Genomic DNA, 20,648 nt, shown 5'->3' on the forward strand with positions numbered 1-20,648 from the left:
GTCGAAGCTACTAACATGAGTTTGACCAAACTGCGGGAGGCAGTGGAAGACAGGAGTGCCTGGCGTGCTCTGGTCCATGGGGTCACGAAGAGTTGGACACGACTAAACGACTAAGCTAACAACAACAACAACAACAACAACAAGCAGTTGAAGCATGAATGGCAGAATCTATTTTCATTTAGCTTTAACATCAGTTGGCACTTGCATGCACACAAACTTTATATTAATGATTCCAAAAGGACAGCCAGCTGCTCCACTGCTGTAACTCCGTACAGTGGTACCTCGCAAGACGAATGCCTCGCAAGACGGAAAACTCGCAAAACGAAAGGGTTTTTGGTTTTTTGAGTTGCTTCACAAGACGATTTTCCGTATGGGCTTGCTTCGCAAGATGGAAACGTCTTGCAAGTTTGTTTCCTTTTTCTTAAAACCGTTAATACAGTTGCGACTTGACTTCGAGGAGCAACTCATAGCATGCGGTGTGGTAGCCTTTTTTGAGGTTTTTGAAGACTTTGGTGATTTTTTAAGCTTTTCCAAAACTTTTCCGAAACCGTGCTTCGCAGGACGAAAAAAACCGCAAGATGAAAAAACTCACGGAACGAATTAATTTCGTCTTGCGAGGCACCACTGTATCTGGTCACCTAAAACATGGGCCTCAGCTCTACTGATTTTTCTTCTTATAATAATAATGTTCATTTTTCTGAATATGCCACTTGTAACACAGCTTTCAGTGCCCTTCTTAATCTTTCAGGATCCTCTTCAGGACATGCAGATCATTCTGGAATGGCCCACCCTGTGCAAAATAATTTAGTATATATTTTCAAAGCATGCATTTCTGCCATTAGACGATTGCTTTACTAATTACAATCTTCTGTGTTGGTGTGCAATTTAGGGTTTATCGGATCCTGGTAACTATCATGAATTCTGTCGATTTTTGGCTCGACTGAAGACTAATTATCAACTGGGAGAATTAGTAGTTGTGAAAGATTACCCAGAAGTTATTAGACTGATAGCCAGTTTCACTATTACTAGTTTACAGGTAAGACAATGGTAGAACTGTTCTGTGATCTACTTAATAAAAAGGAGGATTTTTTAAAGTGCATACCTTGCATGATGATGAACTCATTAAAACTGATGCTTTTACATGTTCCAATAGCCTTACTCTGAGAGCATCAACTTTGGGGAGCATATCTTTTTGCAGTTTTACATAACATCTTGGGGCTTTGGTTCTAATTGAGGCATGAACAGAAATAGTAAATAACGGTGGTAGTATAGATTACAATGTTTGTAATTGCTCACATTGGGCTAAAACCTACTTTAATGAAAATCTCATTTTGTTTCTTCGTAGCATTGGGAATTTGCACCAAACAGTGTTCATTATTTGCTAACCCTTTGGCAGAGAATGGTTGCCTCGGTGCCTTTTGTGAAGTCATCAGAACCCCATCTCTTGGATACATATGCACCTGAGATCACAAAGGCATATATTACTTCTAGATTGGAATCTGTCCCCATGGTTATAAGGTAACAACATGAAGTATTCTTCTCCACGAGTACTGCTGTACTGTTTCCAGTTTGATAGCATACTGTCGTTGTCATGCATATTCTTCTTGTGTTACGATAACAGTATTGATTGATTGATTATACAAAATTGTGAGGGGGAAAGTGCTCCTGAATTCAACTGGGTCCAGTCAAAGATTGGGCTATTTCCTGTGTTGCATGCCTAAGATAATAGATCATCGTAGCTCTATAATCTTTCATTTTTTGGCTTTGGAGTGTATGTTTTGAAGGCGCTCTCCTGAGAAGCTTTTTTCAGCTTGTAGCTAATACAGAGTAATACAGAGCCATACATAGCCATCCATACATGTCTATACTGAAGTAAGACCCGTTGTATTCAGGGTATAGGATTGCAACCTTATAAGTAAGCCAAAAATGCTTACATTCCTACACGATGCATTTTACATTGCCCAGAATGACTTTCCTATTTGTATGTATTCTAGAGATGGCTTGGATGATCCCTTGGATGATACAGCCACAGTTTTTCAGCAGCTGGAGCAACTGTGTACAGTTAGCAGATGTGAATATGAAAAGACTTGCGCTCTTCTTGTACAGCTATTTGACCAAAATGCACAAAGCTATCAGAAGCTGTTGCAGTCTTCTAGTAGAAATCCCTTGGCGATCTCAATTCAGGAAGGTTAGTATTTATGTTGTCTGAAAGTTTGCCTGTCTGGTACATTTGCCTTCACCTCCTGAACAACTTTGCCGGCACAGACAGGGAAAATACTATCAGAAAACACAAAGCAGGGCTGACTAACCTGCCTTGTTGAACTCTTGGTAGCCCCAGTCAGCATGGCCAGTCATTGGGAATGATGGGGAAGTCCCACAACTTTCGGAGGGCTCTTGAGTAGCAGATTTTACCCTGCTTTTCAGTCAAAAAGACTTCTTGAGCAGTTTAAATAAGATAAATAAAAACAAATACAAAAGGCATGACACAAAAGAGTGTTTTTTTTTTAAAAGAGTAGGGAGAGAAAAAACTTGAGCACCAGTTCAGTTGCATTGTAGCTCTTACAATGAATGGCTGGAATGGAAACAGTCCAGAGAGAGAGAGGAGCCAATTGGACCTGGCCTTTCAAGAGAGCTCCTATTCCTCCTACCGATTTTTCTGCTGAGCCTGATGAAATGGCTTCTGCCGAGTGATAGATTAATGCGGGCAGGGAGGAACCTGATCAGTGGGGTTCGATGTTTGCTGCCGCTGCTGCTTTTCCTTTGTCTTAGGTGAGGGAATTTGTCAAAACTATTTTTGAAAGTTGAGGTGTATATAGCCTGCTGGATCGCTGCTATCAGCCTGCTTGCTGAGACACTCAAAGAATTAAAGTTTGGTGGGATGAAAATTACCCCTTTCAGAAGCTAGATCTTTTGGTCTCTGGGCTAGAAATTATTATTGTTGGCTTTCCAACTGGTTGCTATGCAGTTGTGTTTAAGCATAGGTAAGGGACCCCTGACCATTAGGTCCAGTCGTGGACGACTCTGGGGTTGCGGCACTCATCTCGCTTTACTGGCCGAGGGAGCTGGCGTACAGCTTCCGGGTCATGAGGCCAGCATGACTAAGCCGCTTCTGGCGAACCAGAGCAGTGCACGGAAATGCCGTTTACCTTCCCCTGGAGGGGTACCTATTTATCTACTTGCACTGTGACATGCTTTCGAACTGCAAGGTTGACAGGAGCAGGGACCAAGCAACGGGAACTCACCTCGTCGCGGGGATTTGAACTGCGGACCTTCTGATCGGCAAGCCCTGGCCTCTGTGGTTTAGACCACAGCGCCACCCACATCCTGTGCTTAAGCATACATAATTATAATCACTGAGTGGCCTTACATTGCCAACTATCTCAGCCTTGGTACCTCCCTGCTCCATTTGTAATATCAGAATAACAACTCTGACCTATTTTACAGGGTTGTTGTAAGGACTCTTGACATAATTTATGCAAATAGTTTTTAATACTAATGAAGCAATATGGGGTTGTTAAGGATTAAAACGGAAGATGCATCTTTTGAAGATGATACTCAGTGCTATAAGAAAATTAATGACTCCATTAATATTTTTGTACCCCAAGTTGTGTGTCAGTACATATGATGAAAGTGGTTAGCTGCTATTCTCAGAAAACCTCTGTAGGTCAAAGCGTTTGAATTCGCCCACCACCAAAGAAAACGTTGGCATTATTTTAAATTTGTATTTCTCTTTATATAATATTCAATATCTTTTCTGTGGACTAAACATTTTCTGTTAGCACAGAACAATAAATGTTACCTCCTCTAGTTATGCACACTTTAATTTAGATGTTTAATGGTTTTTAATGTTACAAAATAAGTTAATATAATATTAAGACCTCATTTTATTATATTGTCTTGGTCTCTGTATCGATTGTGATGCAGTCGTGGTTTACTAAAACAATAATCCCCAAGAAATGGGTCATTAACAGTAGTTAACGATTACTTGTGATCTATGGTAATGACTGATTTCTTTGGGATTATTGCTGTTATAAAACATAATTACAGATTATTACAGCAATAATTATTTTGGTAAGGAAAAAAAATATTCTCCTTAAGCAGCTGGAAAAGCAGCAATACTGAATGTTTTGAATAGAGGAAGTAAGCATAGAGAATTGTGATGGAAAATGAATTCTATTTTCTGTGCATAGGGATTAACTCAGGATCATTAACAGAATACTCCATGTGCTGATGGGAGTAGTTTAGAGTTTAATCTTAAATGTTGAGGAGGCTATCAATCCATTTAACGGTTTTCTGTGCTTCAGACTTGCCAATATTCCAGCTTTCAGACATGGTGGTGCTGGCCTTAAAATTGTGAAATAGTACTTTTAAAATACTGATTTTGTTTTTGCAATAAGCATTTGATTACAGAATCTGCATTAATAGCAGCAACCAAATAGATACCAAATGAGGAGCAGAACTTGGTCAGTTTAAAATAAATAGTTATCACTTTAAGCTTTTGAGACTATAACAAATCAAATCAAACCAACGGGGGGTGGGGGATAGAAAAATGATCATGTTTTCACTCCTCGCAATAGATACCATAAAGAAGGGATGGTGTCTGCAATGATCACTGTTCATCTATTTATAGCCCACGCACCATCCTAATATTTTAGAGTGGGGAACAATAAAATTTTCTTTTTTTAAAGCCACAATCCAGTAACTGAACATGAGAATAGATAAAATTTCAGTTGGTCATAAAATTGCAGAGACACGCCTCAAAATCCAAAGTTGAACATTAATCATTTACAATGGCTCCCTCCTCTTGCCTGACTCCCTCCTCTGGCAACCTGCACAGAATTTTGCTTAACGGTTGCCATTAATTTGATTTTAATTAATTAATTTTTATAATGAAGTGTTTTTAGAATGTTGGATTATTTGATTGTTTGATTATTTGATTGTTGTTAGCCGTCCTGAGCCCGGCTATGGCTGGGGAGGGCGGGATATAAATAAAATTTATTATTATTATTATTATTATTATTATTATTATTATTATTATTATTATTATTAATGGCTTGAGTAAACAGACATGTTTTAAGCTGGCACTAGGATGAAAAGAGAGTAGGTACCAGCTAAATTTCAGCAAGGAGGACATTTCACAGCTGGGGTGTCACCACCAAGAAGGCCTTTATTGTTGCATCACTGCAAGACGATATAGGAAGAGGCTCTTTCAAGTATTTAGGTCCCAAATCATCAGAGTTTTATAAGTTGTCAACAGTACATGATGGCAGCCACTCCTTCAGAACAGGTGATATGTGGCTCTCGGTGGCTGATCAACTCAGTAACCTTGCTGCGGCATTCTGTATTAGCTGCTGTTACAGAGTCTTTCTGAAAGACAGGCCTACGTAGAGCACATTGTAGTAATCTATATGAGAAGTTATTAGAGCATGAATTACTGTGACCAGGCTGTCACTGTTCAAGAATGCCTGTAGCTGGCAAACCAGATAAAACTGGCAAAAGGCACTCCACATCACTGAAGACTCTTAAGCCAATAAAGACAGCTAGATCTAGGAGTAGGGACGCGGGTGGCGCTGTGGGTTAAACCACAGAGCCTAGGACTTGCTGATCAGAAGGTCGGCTGTTCGAATCCCCGCAATGGGGTGAGCTCCTATTGCTCGGTCCCTGCTCCTGCCAACCTAGCAGTTCGAAAGCACGTCAAAGTGCAAGTAGATAAATAGGTACCGCTCCAGTGGGAAGGTAAACGGCATTTCCGTGCACTGCTCTGGTTCGCCAGAAGCAGCTTAGTCATGCTGGCCACATGACCCGGAAGCTGTATGCTGGCTCCCTTGGCCAATAAAGCAAGATGAGTGCCGCAACCCCAGAGTCAGTCACGACTGGACCTAATGGTCAGGGGTCTCTTTACCTTTACCTTTAGATCTAGGAGTATTCCTGGTTCCCCTGTTATTTCAAAGGCAAAAAAATGGGACCATTGGAATGACCTCTCAGATACTTGCCAGATGTTCAAGAAGGTCCCAAAGAATAGTGTCAAAAACTGCAGAGAAGTCTATCCAGGATGAGGAAAGAGATATTATTTTTGTTGATTTGCAGTGAAGATCACTTACTAGAGGTGTGAAGGCCTTTCCCCTCCCATAGTCAAGGGCCAACGAACAGAATCTAGGTCTGCAGTGGTTTTTTTAAAAACCTGCTATATTGGATCATTAGTCAGAATGTTGTCATAAAAATGGAAATTATAGTACTTGGGATGACTATATCAAAGTATGATTTATAACAGAAAGCAAAATTCGGTCTTAATTCTGGAATTACTTCCTCAGCTGTGTTACAATACATATCAGGAACTTGGTGAATGTTGATGTTTGCTAGCAGTTCTTAACATTTTAGAAGATTTTAAGAATAGATTTCAAGGCTAACCAAGTGGTTTTGGTAAACTCACAAGTTTCATCCGCATTTCCCTCTTCCTGGTAAAATGTGAGCCACAATAGCCTGCCCTACAATATAAGCATTTATGAGTTTATTATAAGAATCATCAAGTGGCTTCAAAGAATTAGACAGAAATTCAACAATTTATCAATAAACATTAGCATTTACTAGAACAGCCTGCAATATGTTTGGATCAGATGCTGTATGAAGTTGTAATGTAAATGCTCTCTCTCTCTCCCTCCCTATCTCCCTCCATGCTAGGATGCTTGGCATGGCTTGTCTATCTTGTGGGAACTGTTGTAGGAGGAAGATTAACTTATACCAGTACTGATGAACATGATGCTATGGATGGTGAATTATCATGTCGGTAAGTGTGCATCATTACCCTCAAACGTTTTCAAAAAAGAAGGCATGTTTTGTGAATGAAAATTGCTATGGGCAAAAGTCCTGTTTACCCCTCGGTGTTTTCAGATTTGATGAACAGAGAATGGCTTTCAAAACAGCATATTGGCTTGGAATCTGAATTGGCATTACAGAACTGCTCATTTGACAGCATTTGATAACACCTCTGTCTTAAATCACAGTCACCTGACTGTCCCTGCAGAGTGCATGCTTTTCAGTGTAGTAAACAAGTTGAGTTTGTGGGCCTAGGTCCTCAGTGCTAAACTAAAACAGGCAGGTTCTTCTTTCATGGAAGGTAATCTGATCCTTCTGGACGTTCTCTGTGTGGAAAACAAGATTAAGCCGAAAAGGGTTCTCCTAATTGGCAAGAGAAGCAACCATTTGTTTGCCCTGTGTGTGTATTTTCCTACGCAGAACACTTTCCCAGCCTAGAGATCATGGAGTACAGGATCTGATTGTCAGGACAAGGTATGGATCATAGGTCGAGCACAAACTGACTGGGTCTCAAAGAACTGCATTGCGACCATGTGTAGAGAAAATCCTTGGTTGCCCACCTCTGCTGTAGCCATTATTGACTTTATGTCCTTTGGACACAGGTATTCATACACACACTGTGTTTCACAGTGTGATGCACACACATATCATCATACATATACAGTGGTACCTTGGTTTAAGAACATCTTAGATTATGAACAACTTGGATTAAGAACGCTGCAAACCCGAAAGTAGGTGTTTTGGTTTGTGAACTTTGCCTTGGAATAAGAACATGTTTCGCTTCCTGTTGAGTGTGTTCCATTTGTAAATTGAGTCCCCCGCTGTGCTATGGGAAAGCACGCCTTGGTTTAATAACACTTTGGTTTAAGAACGGACTTCCAGAATGGATTAAGTTCGTAAACTAAGGTACCACTGAACATACATACAGGTACCATTCTATATATTGTCAGCATCCAGTGCCCCAAGCCCTGGAACATTGCCTAGCCATTGATTGGTTAGCAGAGCAGTGCATCCCAAAAAGACACCAGACGCAGGAAAAATCATTAGCATAAAAGTTTACTAAGGCATAAACAGTTCTTTGCCAGATCCCTGGCAAGTCACAGTTCAGCTCTTTGTCGAGCAAAATCCAGTTCCAACATAAAAAAAATTACACCACACGAACATAAAATGCAAAAAATAAAAGCAAGGAAATAGAAGTCTGTAGAAGAATGAGAGAAAAAGAGAAAGACTGCTCACCGGGCAGCAGATATACACTTCCCAGTGGCCTTGGCACTTCAGATGACACACACAGTTCGAAAATACCTGTTGCGTGCTCAGAGCAGAATGGAAAGTTACAGGCTCTCTAGAATGTTCTAGCACAGGCTTTCTCAACCTCGGCCTTCCAGATGTTTTTGGCCTACAACTCCCATGAGCCCTAGCTAGCAGGACCAGTGGTCAGGGATGATGGGAATTGTAGTCTCAAAACATCTGGAGGGCCGAGGTTGAGGAAGCCTGCTCTAGCGTGTTCTAATATTTACTGGGAGCTTCTGCACATACACAAAACTTCATAAACACACACACACACAAACACACACACACACACCCCAGCACATAAGTATACATATTTTCCCCACCAATCAATATTTTTTTTTTGGATGGCTAGCAAACAAAACAATATTAAAAATGCAATATACAATAATTAAAATGAACAGTAAGTGATAAAAGACAGCAAAAACGTATGTGCAGCACAGACAGCATAACACATTTTACAGTCCAAACTGAATCAAAAAGCCTGGGTGAAAAAATAGGTCTTTGCCTGCTGCTGAAAATACCATAGAGTAGACCCCATGTGAAAAAGGAATGCGGGTGGTGCTGTGGTCTAAACCACAGAGCCTAGGGCTTGCCGATCAGAAGGTCGGCTGTTCAAATCCCCGCGGCGGGGCGAGCTCCCGTTGCTCGGTCCCTGCTCCTGCCAACCTAGCAGTTCGAAAGCATGTCAAAGTGCAAGTAGACAAATACCTCCGGCGGGAAGGTAAATGGCGTTTCCATGCGCTGCTCTGGTTCGCCAGAAGCGGCTTAGTCAAGCTGGCCACATGACCCGGAAGCTGTACGCCGGCTTCCTCAGCCAGTAAATTGAGATGAGCGCCACAACCCCAGAGTCGTTCGCAACTGGACCTAATGGTTAGGGGCCCCTTTACCTAGACCCCATGTGAGCTTTTCTAGAGAAGCAATTCTGCAGCTGCAGTCCTGAGGCCCCTTCCTTGGTATCACCTATTCCCAACTTCACTTGATGAGACCCCTGGAGCAGAGCCTTTGTAGAGGATCTTAAAATTTGGATAGGCTTGCACAGGAGGAGATGATCTTTCAGCTAACATAGTCTCAAGCCATTTAAGGCTTTATTGGTTAAAAACAGCATTATAAATTGGGCCTGGAAACGGACTGGGAGTCAATGCAATTAATAAAGCACTGGCATAATGCCTCACCAAGTTCAAAGTTTTGTGTCCCTGTTTTGAAACAATTTCAGTTTCTGGATTGTTTTTAAAGGCAGCCCCATATATAATACACTGTCATAGTCTTAAGTGGCAGGTTACCAAAGCCTGGATAATTGGATAAGCTATCCTCATCCAGGTATAGGTATAGGTTTATTAGCTGGAGCTGACTGAAGCTACTTTGAGCCAGAGAAGCTACTCAGTGTTGGAACAGAAAACACACCCAAACTGTGAATCTGGTCCTTTAGGGGACTGAGCACAATCACCATACCTCTCCCTACCTGAAACTGCTCTTATAGGGGCATCTCTATTCATCTCCCCAGGTCCATCAAATCACTCTGTACGTAATGAAAACCATAAACCAAGAGCATTTAAATAACATACAGTTAAAAAGGGCAATGAGTTGAAAATAATGCTATGCAACAAATAATACCACGCAGAAAAGAGTTTCCAAAACAAAATCATAACCAGAGAGACGTGAAACAACAAAATGACAGTGTTGGTTTCTATTGGCTCTACGGTGATACTCATATCCTAGTCAGCACTTTGGCTGCTTGTGTGTTGTGTAAACTCAAATTCAGAACAGGGAAATTGGTAAAAATGACTGTCCTCTTCTGTTAGCAGAGGTGTCTGCTTGATGAAAAAGAACACAGTTTGATTCAACTGAAGATGTGTTTAGATTTTAATGGCTGGTGCACCTGTGAATCATTTTGAATATCAGGTTTAAAACCCAACAACTTTATACATCTTTCTTTCTTTCTTTCTTTCTTTCTTTCTTTACTGATTTCAGAGTCTTTCAGCTAATTTCTTTGATGGATGCCCAGTTACCCCGCTCTAGCAATGAGAAAGTGGAACTTGCCATACTCTGGTTTTTGGATCAGTTCCGTAAAACTTACGTAGGAGATCAGCTCCAGCGCACCTCAAAGGTAAGTGTTTCCCTTACACAATTTAATTTTATACAGAAAAGCCTGTTGTTGTTAGATATGTGTGTTGTGGGGAGAATTGATCCTGAACCAAAGAGTTTGCGTGTGCTCTTTCACTAAATAAGCAGCCCAGCTCATTTTAGTAGAGAGAGATTATCTGCTATTTAGTTCATTGAAAGTAAATTGGGAAGCTGTTTGGGCAAAGGAGCTGAAGCTGCTGTTCATGGAACGGAGTGTGGAACTGGTGCGACTAGACTGCAGATGAATGTGATTTTTATCTCTTGACGTATTTTCTGTATTTGTAGTCAAGTTCATTTCAGGGTGCTGTATGAAAGTACTTCACTTTTTCAACAGTTGTATTCATTAAACAGTTTGATATTACATTGCATTTTGTCTTTTATTTCAAGCATTTAACAGAGTTTGCTATATTGTATTATATTTCACAGCTGGGTATGCAGGATTTATACTTTTAATAGTTCTGTCCTTTTGACAGTTACTCATTTATTCGGTTTCTACTGAATTTCTCACACTACTTGGCTTTTCCTTCATTTTGACTAGAGAAGAAAGAAATAGTAAGACACATTCTTTAAGGAAAAAGTACCGGTAGTTAATTCCTCCTAACTTAAGGGGACACTCCCAATACAGATATTATACCGAGCTGATCAGCTGATGTTGAGAAAGATTGAAATAGTTTTTGCTGCTTCTCCAAAGCAAATATTTAGCAGGAAGACAGTGATGAAAGACTAGACACAGCAACTGGACTTTCTGATTACCAGATCAGTATCATGGTTTTTATTTTCCCCTTTTGGTGTACTCCTCTTTTTAGAGATACTTAATGTTGAGTTCCGTGAAGAAAAAAATAAATTAAATTGTGTACGTGGACACTCAGAGTGGGGACAGGGGTGCACACACAATCCACATCCCCAGGGTGGTCCTCCATAGTCACCGACCTTTGCCTTGTTGTGTGGGAATGGTCTTTGAGGGGCCTCTGCTTGTGTTTACTTGAAGCCGGGTTGCTGATCACATGGAGGAGTGTAGTCTCATTCAAGCAAATGTGAGCAGAAACTCCCTGCAGACTTTTCCTATACAACACAAGAGAAGGCAGAGAACTGACCGTGTATGTGCAATGCAGGCAAGGATGTTTGGGACTGGTCTTATAGATGCACCCCTGTCTGCGCTCATAGATTTTGTGTGTTTAGGCAAATTCCTGAACACAGAACGTGTTTCTGTTTTGAGATGTGAACAGTGGCAAACATTTGCTGGTCCTTGACTGTGGCAGTAAAGATTTGATAGTGACCAACTATAAAATTCCTCTTCCTGTTGTTGAAGAAGTCTAGGCTGTTGCAAGCTTGTCTAGTTGGAAGTACGTTTTTTCTAATGCTTTAATTTTTGTAGTTTCTTTTGGCTATTTTTGTTTTCACCTGATGTCATCAAACTGAGAATTGATATTGCTGAAGAGCACATTAGTTTCATTAAAAGGAAACAATCATATAATGAGGCAAAGCAGTAGTCTGTGAAGCCCTCGGCTGCCCTCTCTGCTTTGTTGCATATGCACCCTCACTTTCCTAGGTCTGGGCATATTTACCCTGCTGCCACAGCTCCTGTTTAACCAAGTGTACCTTACCTACTTAAAAAGATCGATAGAAAGTTATGTTTTAATCAGAGTAAGGTAAAGGGTAAAGGGACCACTGACCATTAGGTCCAGTCGTGGCCAACTCTGGGGTTGCGTCACTCATCTCGCTTTATTGGCCGAGGGAGCCGGCGTACAGCTTCCGAGTCATGTGGCCAGCATGGCGAACCAGAGCAGCACACGGAAACGCCGTTTACCTTCCCACCGGAGCGGTACCTATTTATCTACTTGCACTTTGACGTGCTTTCAAACTGCTAGGTTGGCAGGAGCAGGGACCGAGCAATGGGAGCTCACCCTGTTGCGGGGATTCGAACTGCCGACCTTCTGATCGGCAAGCCCTAGGCTCTGTGGTTTAACCCACAGCGCCACCCGCGTCCCATTTAATCAGAGTAGATCCACTGAAATGAATGGACCTAAGTTGGTCATGTTCATTAATTACAATGGGTCTACTCTGAGTAAAATGCCTTCAGAGAACCCTATCTACATTGATTTCTTAGAGGAACACTGTGTGCCTGCTGTGGCCTCCCTTTAGATAGGATGCACTGTAAAGGATATTGGGTGATATTGGATAACTTCCAAGTGCTGATCAGCCTAGAATCATAGAATTGAAGAGTTGGAAGGTACTCACAGGGTCAACTAGTCCAATCCCCTGCAATGCAGGAATAATCCGGTATGCTTAACATTACCCTAGCTGGACGGTGGCAGACCTAACACATCCCTGTGGGTGCAAATTGCAAGGGAAAGTGGGTGGTGGTAGATAAGCAGTTTTTAGGGGTTCTAGTCCATTGTTACTCACTGATTCTTCCCTTGGATAATGAAAGAGGATCCCAAAGACAGATCTAGTCCAGTATCCTGTTTCTGATAGTGGTGAAGAAGATGCCTAATGGAAGTCCACAAGCAGTATTTGAGGGCAAGAGGCCTCTTCTGTTATTTCCCTTCAGCAGCTGGTATTCAGGGGCAATCTACTTCTGAATATAGCCAGGATCAAGTTGCTTTGTGATCCAGGTTCACCAGAATAAAACTTCACCACCACACTGTGAATCAGTATTGGATCCTTTACACAATCCAGTTCAGCATGGACCTGTGAAAGGATGAGAGAACTTGTCTTGTAAATCTATTCTGAATATAGTGTTTCTCAGATTTGGCAGGCAATAGAGGTGTGTAGTTGTGGGATGGTGGGATTGAATAACAAAACCCTGGTCCTTTCTTTGAATGTCTGGGTTTAACGTTTCTGGGATAAAATGAAACGATATGATCGCTAAAGCATTTTTTTTGTTAAACTAAAGGCCCAGTTATGTCTTTGTTTTTTTCTCTCCCCCTGCTATAGCAGCAACTGTAGCAGCAGATGGCATTATATCCCTACAGTAAATCCTCTGCTATATATTGCCTGCATAGATACACTCTTATTGATTAGAAGGATTCATGTTTGGAAACAGAAGTAAAGAGAGATTTAAAAACGGATCTAGTTAAGATGACAACCATTTATATGGCTATTGAAAGTAGCTTAAATTAACTGAAAGTGATATTTATAAATTTGATAAAAGGATTGTCTGTGTTCTTCGACCTCATTGAGACACTGCTGGGGATCCTTTTTAAGCTGAACTTTGACAGATTTTTTTTTTTTAAGATGCATTTTGTTAGCAACTGATAAGGGGAGGCTTAGTATCCAGTTTAACCAAAGAAGCCACAAGGTCATGCTTTCCCTAATATAGCAAACACTTTATTATGCTTGCTGCAAATCTGGAGGGTTTGGAGAATGCTAACAAATGTCCTGCTCTGAATACTGCAGTGGGGAGTTCTAAAAATAGCGTATATCTAGGCTGTACTTGGTTGTACAAAGGGCCAAGTTGCAAATGTTTGACTAACCATGCAACCAGTCAATGAGCATTCTTTCAAATAGCTATGCTCAGACGCATAGGTGGAAAACTGTGGCGCTGTAATGCTATAGAACATACGCTGTGTGTACCTTTTCCTGCATGTAGATCTTTAATTTGTTAACCTTTACATCTGTATTTTCTCCCATGCACATTATACACGTTCTTTATTTATTTATTTTATTTAATGTGGTTATTTCATTCTGTTGGGGAAATATAAGCAGTAGGGAATGATCAGAAGCCCAAGTGGGGAAAGACTCCCTCTGTTCTATGTATTACACATTTATATTGTTATGGTTTTTAATGATATTTATGAGATTGCATTTCAGCATAATGTGCTCCCCAAGTAGCGCTTGGTGAAAAAGAGAGGGAAGGAATCAAAAATATTCAATTGACTGTGGATGTTTTCTCTCTTCAGGGCACCAGGTTTATCCTTCCATTTAATTGCCCTCTGCTTTATGCAGGAAATAAATGACCTTGCAGGGGTAACGGAGAAATATATGTCTTGAAGATTAACAGTGGAGAGAAAATATTTACATTTGTCCCTTATAGTTAGAGGCATTGATAATAAGCACTCTCAACAATGCTTAGATTATTTCAGTTTGGAGTGTTTAACAACCTATAAGATTTAATCCAACTACGGTAAGTCATACTTAGAGTAAACCAACTGAAATCAATGTGTATGATTAACATTAGACCATTGATTTCAATGAGTGGTACTCAGTGCTAGTCCAACTCTGAGTGGACCCATTGAAGTAAGCGAGCATGACTAATTTAGGTTCATTAATTTCAGTAGTTCTACTCTGAGTAAGATTTCGTTGAATACAATCCAGTGGTTTTATTCTGAGTTACGCTTTACTTGGATACAACCCACAGATTTTGGAGATGAGTATAACCAGTTGTGGGACGTGGGTGGCGCTGTGGGTTAAACCACTGAGCCTAGGACTTGCCAATCAGAAGGTCGGCGGTTCGAATCCCCGCAACAGGGTGAGCTCCCGTTGCTCGGTCCCTGCTCCTGCCAACCTAGCAGTTCGAAAGCATGTCAAAGTGCAAGTAGATAAATAGGTACCGCTCCAGCGGGAAGGTAAACGGCGTTTCCGTGCGCTGCTCTGGTTTGCCAGAAGCAGCTTAGTCATGCTGGCCACATGACCCGGAAGCTGTACGCCAGTTCCCTCAGCCAATAAAGCGAGATGAGCGCCGCAACCCCAGAGTTGGCCACGACTTTACCTAATGGTCAGGGGTCCCTTTACCTTTACCTTTATAACCAGTTGTAGGAACTGAAATAGCTTTAAAAGCCAGAACGATCATTGGTGATGCAATAGAATTGGTTTAAATACTACATATTGTTACCTATGCTCACCTATAGCCATAACTGTTTGTAAGGAATGCACATCATAATTTAATTTGACCATAGATGGCTATTAAACAGCTTTCCTCATATTTTCATTTATTTTAATATAAAGGGCTTAAAATTACTATATAAAAATTAGAAACAACACACCCTTATCTTAGGCTTTCAATTTGAATATAGTCTCCTTTGGAATGTGATTTAAAGGGCATGAGTGATTGTCCTGTCCGCAGTATTGCAGCTGGTGGCGCTGTGGTCTAAATCACTGAGCCTCTTTGGGCTTGCCGATCGGGTGAGCTCCTGTTGCTCTGTCCCAGCTCCTGCCAACCTAGCAGCTTGAAAGCACACCAGCGCAAGTAGATAAATAGGTACCACTGTAGCGGGAAGGTAAACAGCATTTCCATGTGCTCTGGCACTTGTCATGGTGTCCTGTTGCGCCAGAAGCGGTATAGTCATGCTAGCCACATGACTCGGAAAGCTGTCTGTGGACAAACGCCGGCTCCCTCGGCCTGAAGCAAGATGAGCGGTGCACCCCATAGTTGCCTTTGACTGGACTTAACCATCCAGGGGTTCTTTACCCTTTTTAAAACCTATGTTGAATCAGTCCATCTGCTAAAAAATATGAAGACCAGATTCTCCCTGATCCATAAGACTGGAACCTGTTTTATGTGTTTGAATCCTCTGAATTGCTATTTTGTTTGTTTTTATATACTTTTACTGCTGTTTTGTTTTAGGCTGCACTTTTGTTTTCGTTTTAATAATATATATCTATCATTACAGTGCATCACTTAGAGATTTTTGAAATACTAAGTATTACTATCTATCTATAAATACTATCTAAATACTATCTATCTATAAATGCTGATAGATAGATAGACAGACAGACAGATAGCAATGTTGAGAGGCGTTTTCATTCCCCATTTTGGTCTACATGTTTTGGTATGGATTGCACAGCATTATCAAATGCCAAGATTAGTCTTGTTTTTGCAGTTAGTGTCATTCTGTTAGGCTGAAGATCTGTGGTCGTATAGCTTGACACAGATAGGATGGTTGCTTCTTCTTCACAAATTGCATCTTCCAACACTCAAGACGGTCTCATAGTTTTGCTAGTTGTATTGACGCTAGTCGTAGACTGAATGGTTGACAAGGCTTATTCATCCTGGTGATCCTTTTAAACTCTTATTTGCGAGAGGGAGCTTGCTGTTGGTGTTCTAGAACCAACTGAGCATGTTCTGAAACCTGTTGAGTGTTGAAATGACTTGTGTGTTCTCGTTTATGCAGATGGGGCTCAATTTTTGTTTCCAAAACAAGGCAAAGCTTTATTAGGCTGCACGCAGTGTGTAGATCAGGGATATCCAACTTCTAAGAGACTGCAATCTACTCCCACTAAAAAACACCAACAGTGATCTACCCATTGTATTGACCAGAGTTCTTGAGCTTTTGGGGGGGGGCAGGGTCCCGTGATCGACCAGAGACACCCTGCGATCGACCAATAGATCACAATCAACCTGTTCGACATCCCTGGTGTAGATCAGTGGTGGGGGACCTCGGGCCCAGAGTTTGAATGTGGCCCACTAGGCGCCACTGTCTAGCTCTTGCAATTCTCCCCAGGTCACAGCTTCTGTGACTTGGCTTTGCACTGCCAAATATTTTTGCCTGGCTGGAATGTGTCCTTCAATTCTGGTAACGCCTCTTACTTTTCTGGATGTGAATAAAGAGAGGCATGTGAAAGTACATAGAAGCTAGCCTACTGCACAAATGTAATATTTACATTCATTGCTCTGCCCCCTTTTCTCCTGATTGTGGCCCTTGGGCTGAGCATGATTTGGAAGACCAAGGATCTACAGTACATTGTTTCTGTGAAGAGGTGCTATAAAGCAAAGACGAATCTGTGAAACATAATTATTGCAAAGGATATTTGGAGCAGGGGTAGAGTTTTTTGGAAAATAATCCTAGAAAGAACCCCCCAGTGCAGGTGACTTAGAAGGGAAATTGTTAGTAATCCCTCACTCCAAAAATATAGAGACATTGAGAAAGTTGGTGATTGTTTCCTGGAAAGAACAACTAAGTATTTTAATTATAATTCCTGTATTAATCTCACTTCCTTGTGTGCAGTTTCTATCTGTGCTTGATAATTGCGGAATAAAACTACAAAATATAGGAACATAAATGTACAGTATGTTAAAGAAAATTTTCTTTCTTTATCAGTGCAAGTTTAATATTGCAAACAGAATCTGTATATATTCTGGCAATTTACTTTATTTGGAACTGGAATGGTTTAAAATAAAAAAATTGCTCATTATTGTGCCTCTAGTTTTCTTGTTAATCCTAGTTTATAAAATACTGTATTTTTGCAAGGCTACAGAAGTGACTTTATACTAAACTTAACATTTCTAATATTTTTGCAGTGCATTTCACAGTGTATACAAATGCATTTGCTTCATTGGGACTAGAAGAATTGAACATATATGGTTCACATTGTAATCAGGGATTTGTACTTTTAGTGGTTAATTACATTAAAATGTGTGTTCAATTTTTATTTTTAATGAGCTGAGCAGAAATATACCTCATTTTATTACTGGAAAGTAAAGGATTGCTGTTCTGACAGGTGGTGGAAATTAGCAGGCATTTTTGAAATTGTGTTGTGTGACCAGGAATTGGATCTCATTTTAATTCATCTTTTCTCAACTGGTAAATGAGGTTAATGCCATACATATTCAGCTGATATGGATGAAGAAATTGATATAAAGTAGATCAAGATAGCTAGAGGGCTGCTTTAATTTATAGGTAAAGAGGCAGTGATAAATGGAAGCAATGTAGTAGTGGTCACTAAACTGCTCAGCCATGAGGGCTTAAATAGCGTTAGCTGCTCATTAAAGGTATTGTCAGGATGCAACAAACAGGAATGTGAAAAGGAATAGCCAACTAATCCTTAATTATCAAAATACAGAAAATACTAATTATATCTTAATTAGTTTTTCTCTTAATGTACTGAAATTGTTACTTTTTGTGTAGCACAAATGGATAGTTATATCAACAATAAATAGGTTGTTTTAATAACTTTCTTGTACCTCCTGGGAAAACTGAATTCCAATTTTTAATATGCAATAATGCTTCTCTAGCCTGTAGGAGATGAAAATTATTAAGTAGCTTTATTTTTTTGAAGATTTTTACAGCAGCTTTGGGAAGAATTATTTCACCATGCATCAATTATTTTTAATTGAACTGAATATTTTTCAGATTGCATTAAATGCCTCTCATTTAACTTTAACATTTAGAGTTTACAGAAGAATTTTAACAAATAATGGGTTCAGTTGTGCCCCCGAATGTTTTAGGGAAGGGCTGTTGAGATCGCTACATTAGTTTTAAAGTAGGGCTTTTAGGGTTCTTGGCCAAAGTAGGTGAAACTTCACAGAGGTATGACAATGATAAAGATATGTTGGAGTCCAGTTTTATAACGTATTGATTACCAAAGTACCCAACTGTACGTGAGCTGTTATTTAGGGTCAAGAGAAAGAATAGCTGGGATGAACAGATACATTTTGTACAGCTGTACTTCCACACACATGAAGTGAACATTGGGCTCACATGGCCCCCCATCCCCGGACTTCGTTTGCTCAGATGAACTTGATTCCATAGTTCGCTGTTACATCTGAAACAGTGGACTATGGCACTTACCCTCTTAATCAGAATAGGAAACCACATTCAACATTGGAGTGTACGAACCTACATGCTGGCAAATACATCTCACATTGCATTTATGTATGTATGGCTGCCATGGACTACCTCCCAAATGTTGGTTCAAGTAGTGTAAAGAACTCATATGCTCAGTCCTCCTGTTGCATTGTGGCTTGGCTTGTTTTATACCATATCACACCATTGGCCCATTGATCTTGGTACTGTCAACACTGACTGGCAGCGACTCCTCAGGGGTTTCAGGTAGGAGCTTTTCCCAGCCTTAGCTGAAGATTGAACCTGGAAGTACTGGCTGTTTTGAATGAGAGGTGAAAAAGTCCCGTTTCCAGACAGTTGTACTAAAGACTTTGCGGTGCACTGTTTACCATATCTAGTTTTCTGTGTGTTACAGAAGTACCATAATTTTTAAAGGCCCATAAGTAAAGGGGAGGCAACCAAGTGTCATTTTATATATCACTATTAAAAATGGATTTAACCATGTTATTCTATAATGTGGCTATAGTCATGATGATGGAGGAGGAGTTTGGATTTGATATCCTGCTTTATCACTACCCGAAGGAGTCTCAAATCGGCTAACAAGTTCCTTTCCCTTCCTCCCCCACAACAAACACTCTGTGAGGTGAGTGAGCTGAGAGACTTCAGATAAGTGTGACTAGCCCAAGGTAACCCAGCAGCTGCATGTGGAGGAGCAGGGATGCGAACCCGGTTCACCAGATTACGAGTCCACTGCTGTTAACCACTACACCACACTGGCTCACTGGAGAGTGCTTCTGAATGGCATTCTTGCACCAGACACTTCCTTTGTTCAAAATAGCAAGCCAGTTGAAAATGCCTACTTTGGGAGATCTCCCTTCACGGTTGTAAAAAGCATAACTAACCTGGGTTTGCTCAGAAAGAGAAGTGGCAAAAGCTGGAGTTTTGACTGTTCAGAGGTGATGGGACTTGAAGTTATGGTCATACTGGCATTGCTTGTCTAACTCTGGTCAGAGGAAGACTAAATGTGAAGACTAAAAAAACATGCATAAACACACAATAATAATAGGGATGGAGAGCTGTCTTTTGAGAAGTATTACTTGGCATGTCTACCCTAGTAAAAAGCTGAGAATGAGATTTGATCTGGCTCTGCAAGGAAGATTTAACAGTAATAAAGTGCTGGTGTTCTAGATTATCAATGAATGATTGTGGAAGTAATGAAACTCGGGTGTTCATCCATTTAACCACTGTTTTATACATACGCATGGAGAAATTGCAGAAATTGACAACGTGAGCCGTGGACTTCGTATATTTCCCAGTTGAGATGCATAATCTTCAAGTGGTGGTGGAGAATATGTACAGGTTGGCAATGTCAGTTGGGTAGTGTGCTTGTTGGGCGGTCAGCATACATATCCTCTGCTTGAATGTAATCTATATTGTACAGACAGTGTGTGAAACTTACATGGAAGTTATGCATATTAGGTGTACAATGTATAGAGTGGTCATTTTGTGTTCTCCAGTATCCATTTATGATTGTCTGTATTGATCAGATGGTGAACAATATTCTCTCATGGTGCTGTCAATTCTTGAATATTCTCCACATCTTCATGTGAATATGTACAATCTCTGGTGTGTATGGACTCACAATAACCCCAACAGATATGAAATTTTGTATTGTATTGATATAAACAAGAAAAGGTGAGGATACACGGGTCAGGATAGCAAAAAGAGCAATTAAAATTATGTGCACAGTCTGAATGAGTCCTAGGTAGCAAGGACCTGATGATATTCAGCCAAGGGCCCTCGAGCTGCTAGCTGAGCAAACCTCAGATTATCTAGTGATGTAGACAATGGGAATATTTGGTTCAATATACTTAAACAAAAACAAAACAAACTCCAAAGGCTAATTGGGATGAGAAGCTG

The 20,648-nt window shown here is 40.5% G+C and overlaps 1 protein-coding gene across 7 annotated transcripts in view; it reads left to right on the top strand.

The window, feature by feature from the left end:
* Positions 1 to 20,648, top strand: part of RANBP17 (RAN binding protein 17) — a 181,266-nt gene that overhangs the window by 21,857 nt on the left and 138,761 nt on the right. For all 7 annotated transcript variants that reach the window (XM_028722173.2, XM_077926479.1, XM_077926480.1 and 4 more), the window contains 5 exons: positions 890 to 1,036; positions 1,346 to 1,518; positions 1,995 to 2,188; positions 6,679 to 6,784; positions 10,072 to 10,207. In XM_028722173.2, coding sequence (XP_028578006.2) covers positions 890 to 1,036; positions 1,346 to 1,518; positions 1,995 to 2,188; positions 6,679 to 6,784; positions 10,072 to 10,207 — 756 coding nt within the window. The remainder of the gene's footprint in view (positions 1 to 889; positions 1,037 to 1,345; positions 1,519 to 1,994; positions 2,189 to 6,678; positions 6,785 to 10,071; positions 10,208 to 20,648) is intronic.

This window comes from Podarcis muralis, chromosome 3 (genome assembly GCF_964188315.1).
Source record: "Podarcis muralis chromosome 3, rPodMur119.hap1.1, whole genome shotgun sequence".
NCBI classification, from domain to species: Eukaryota; Metazoa; Chordata; class Lepidosauria; order Squamata; family Lacertidae; genus Podarcis; species Podarcis muralis.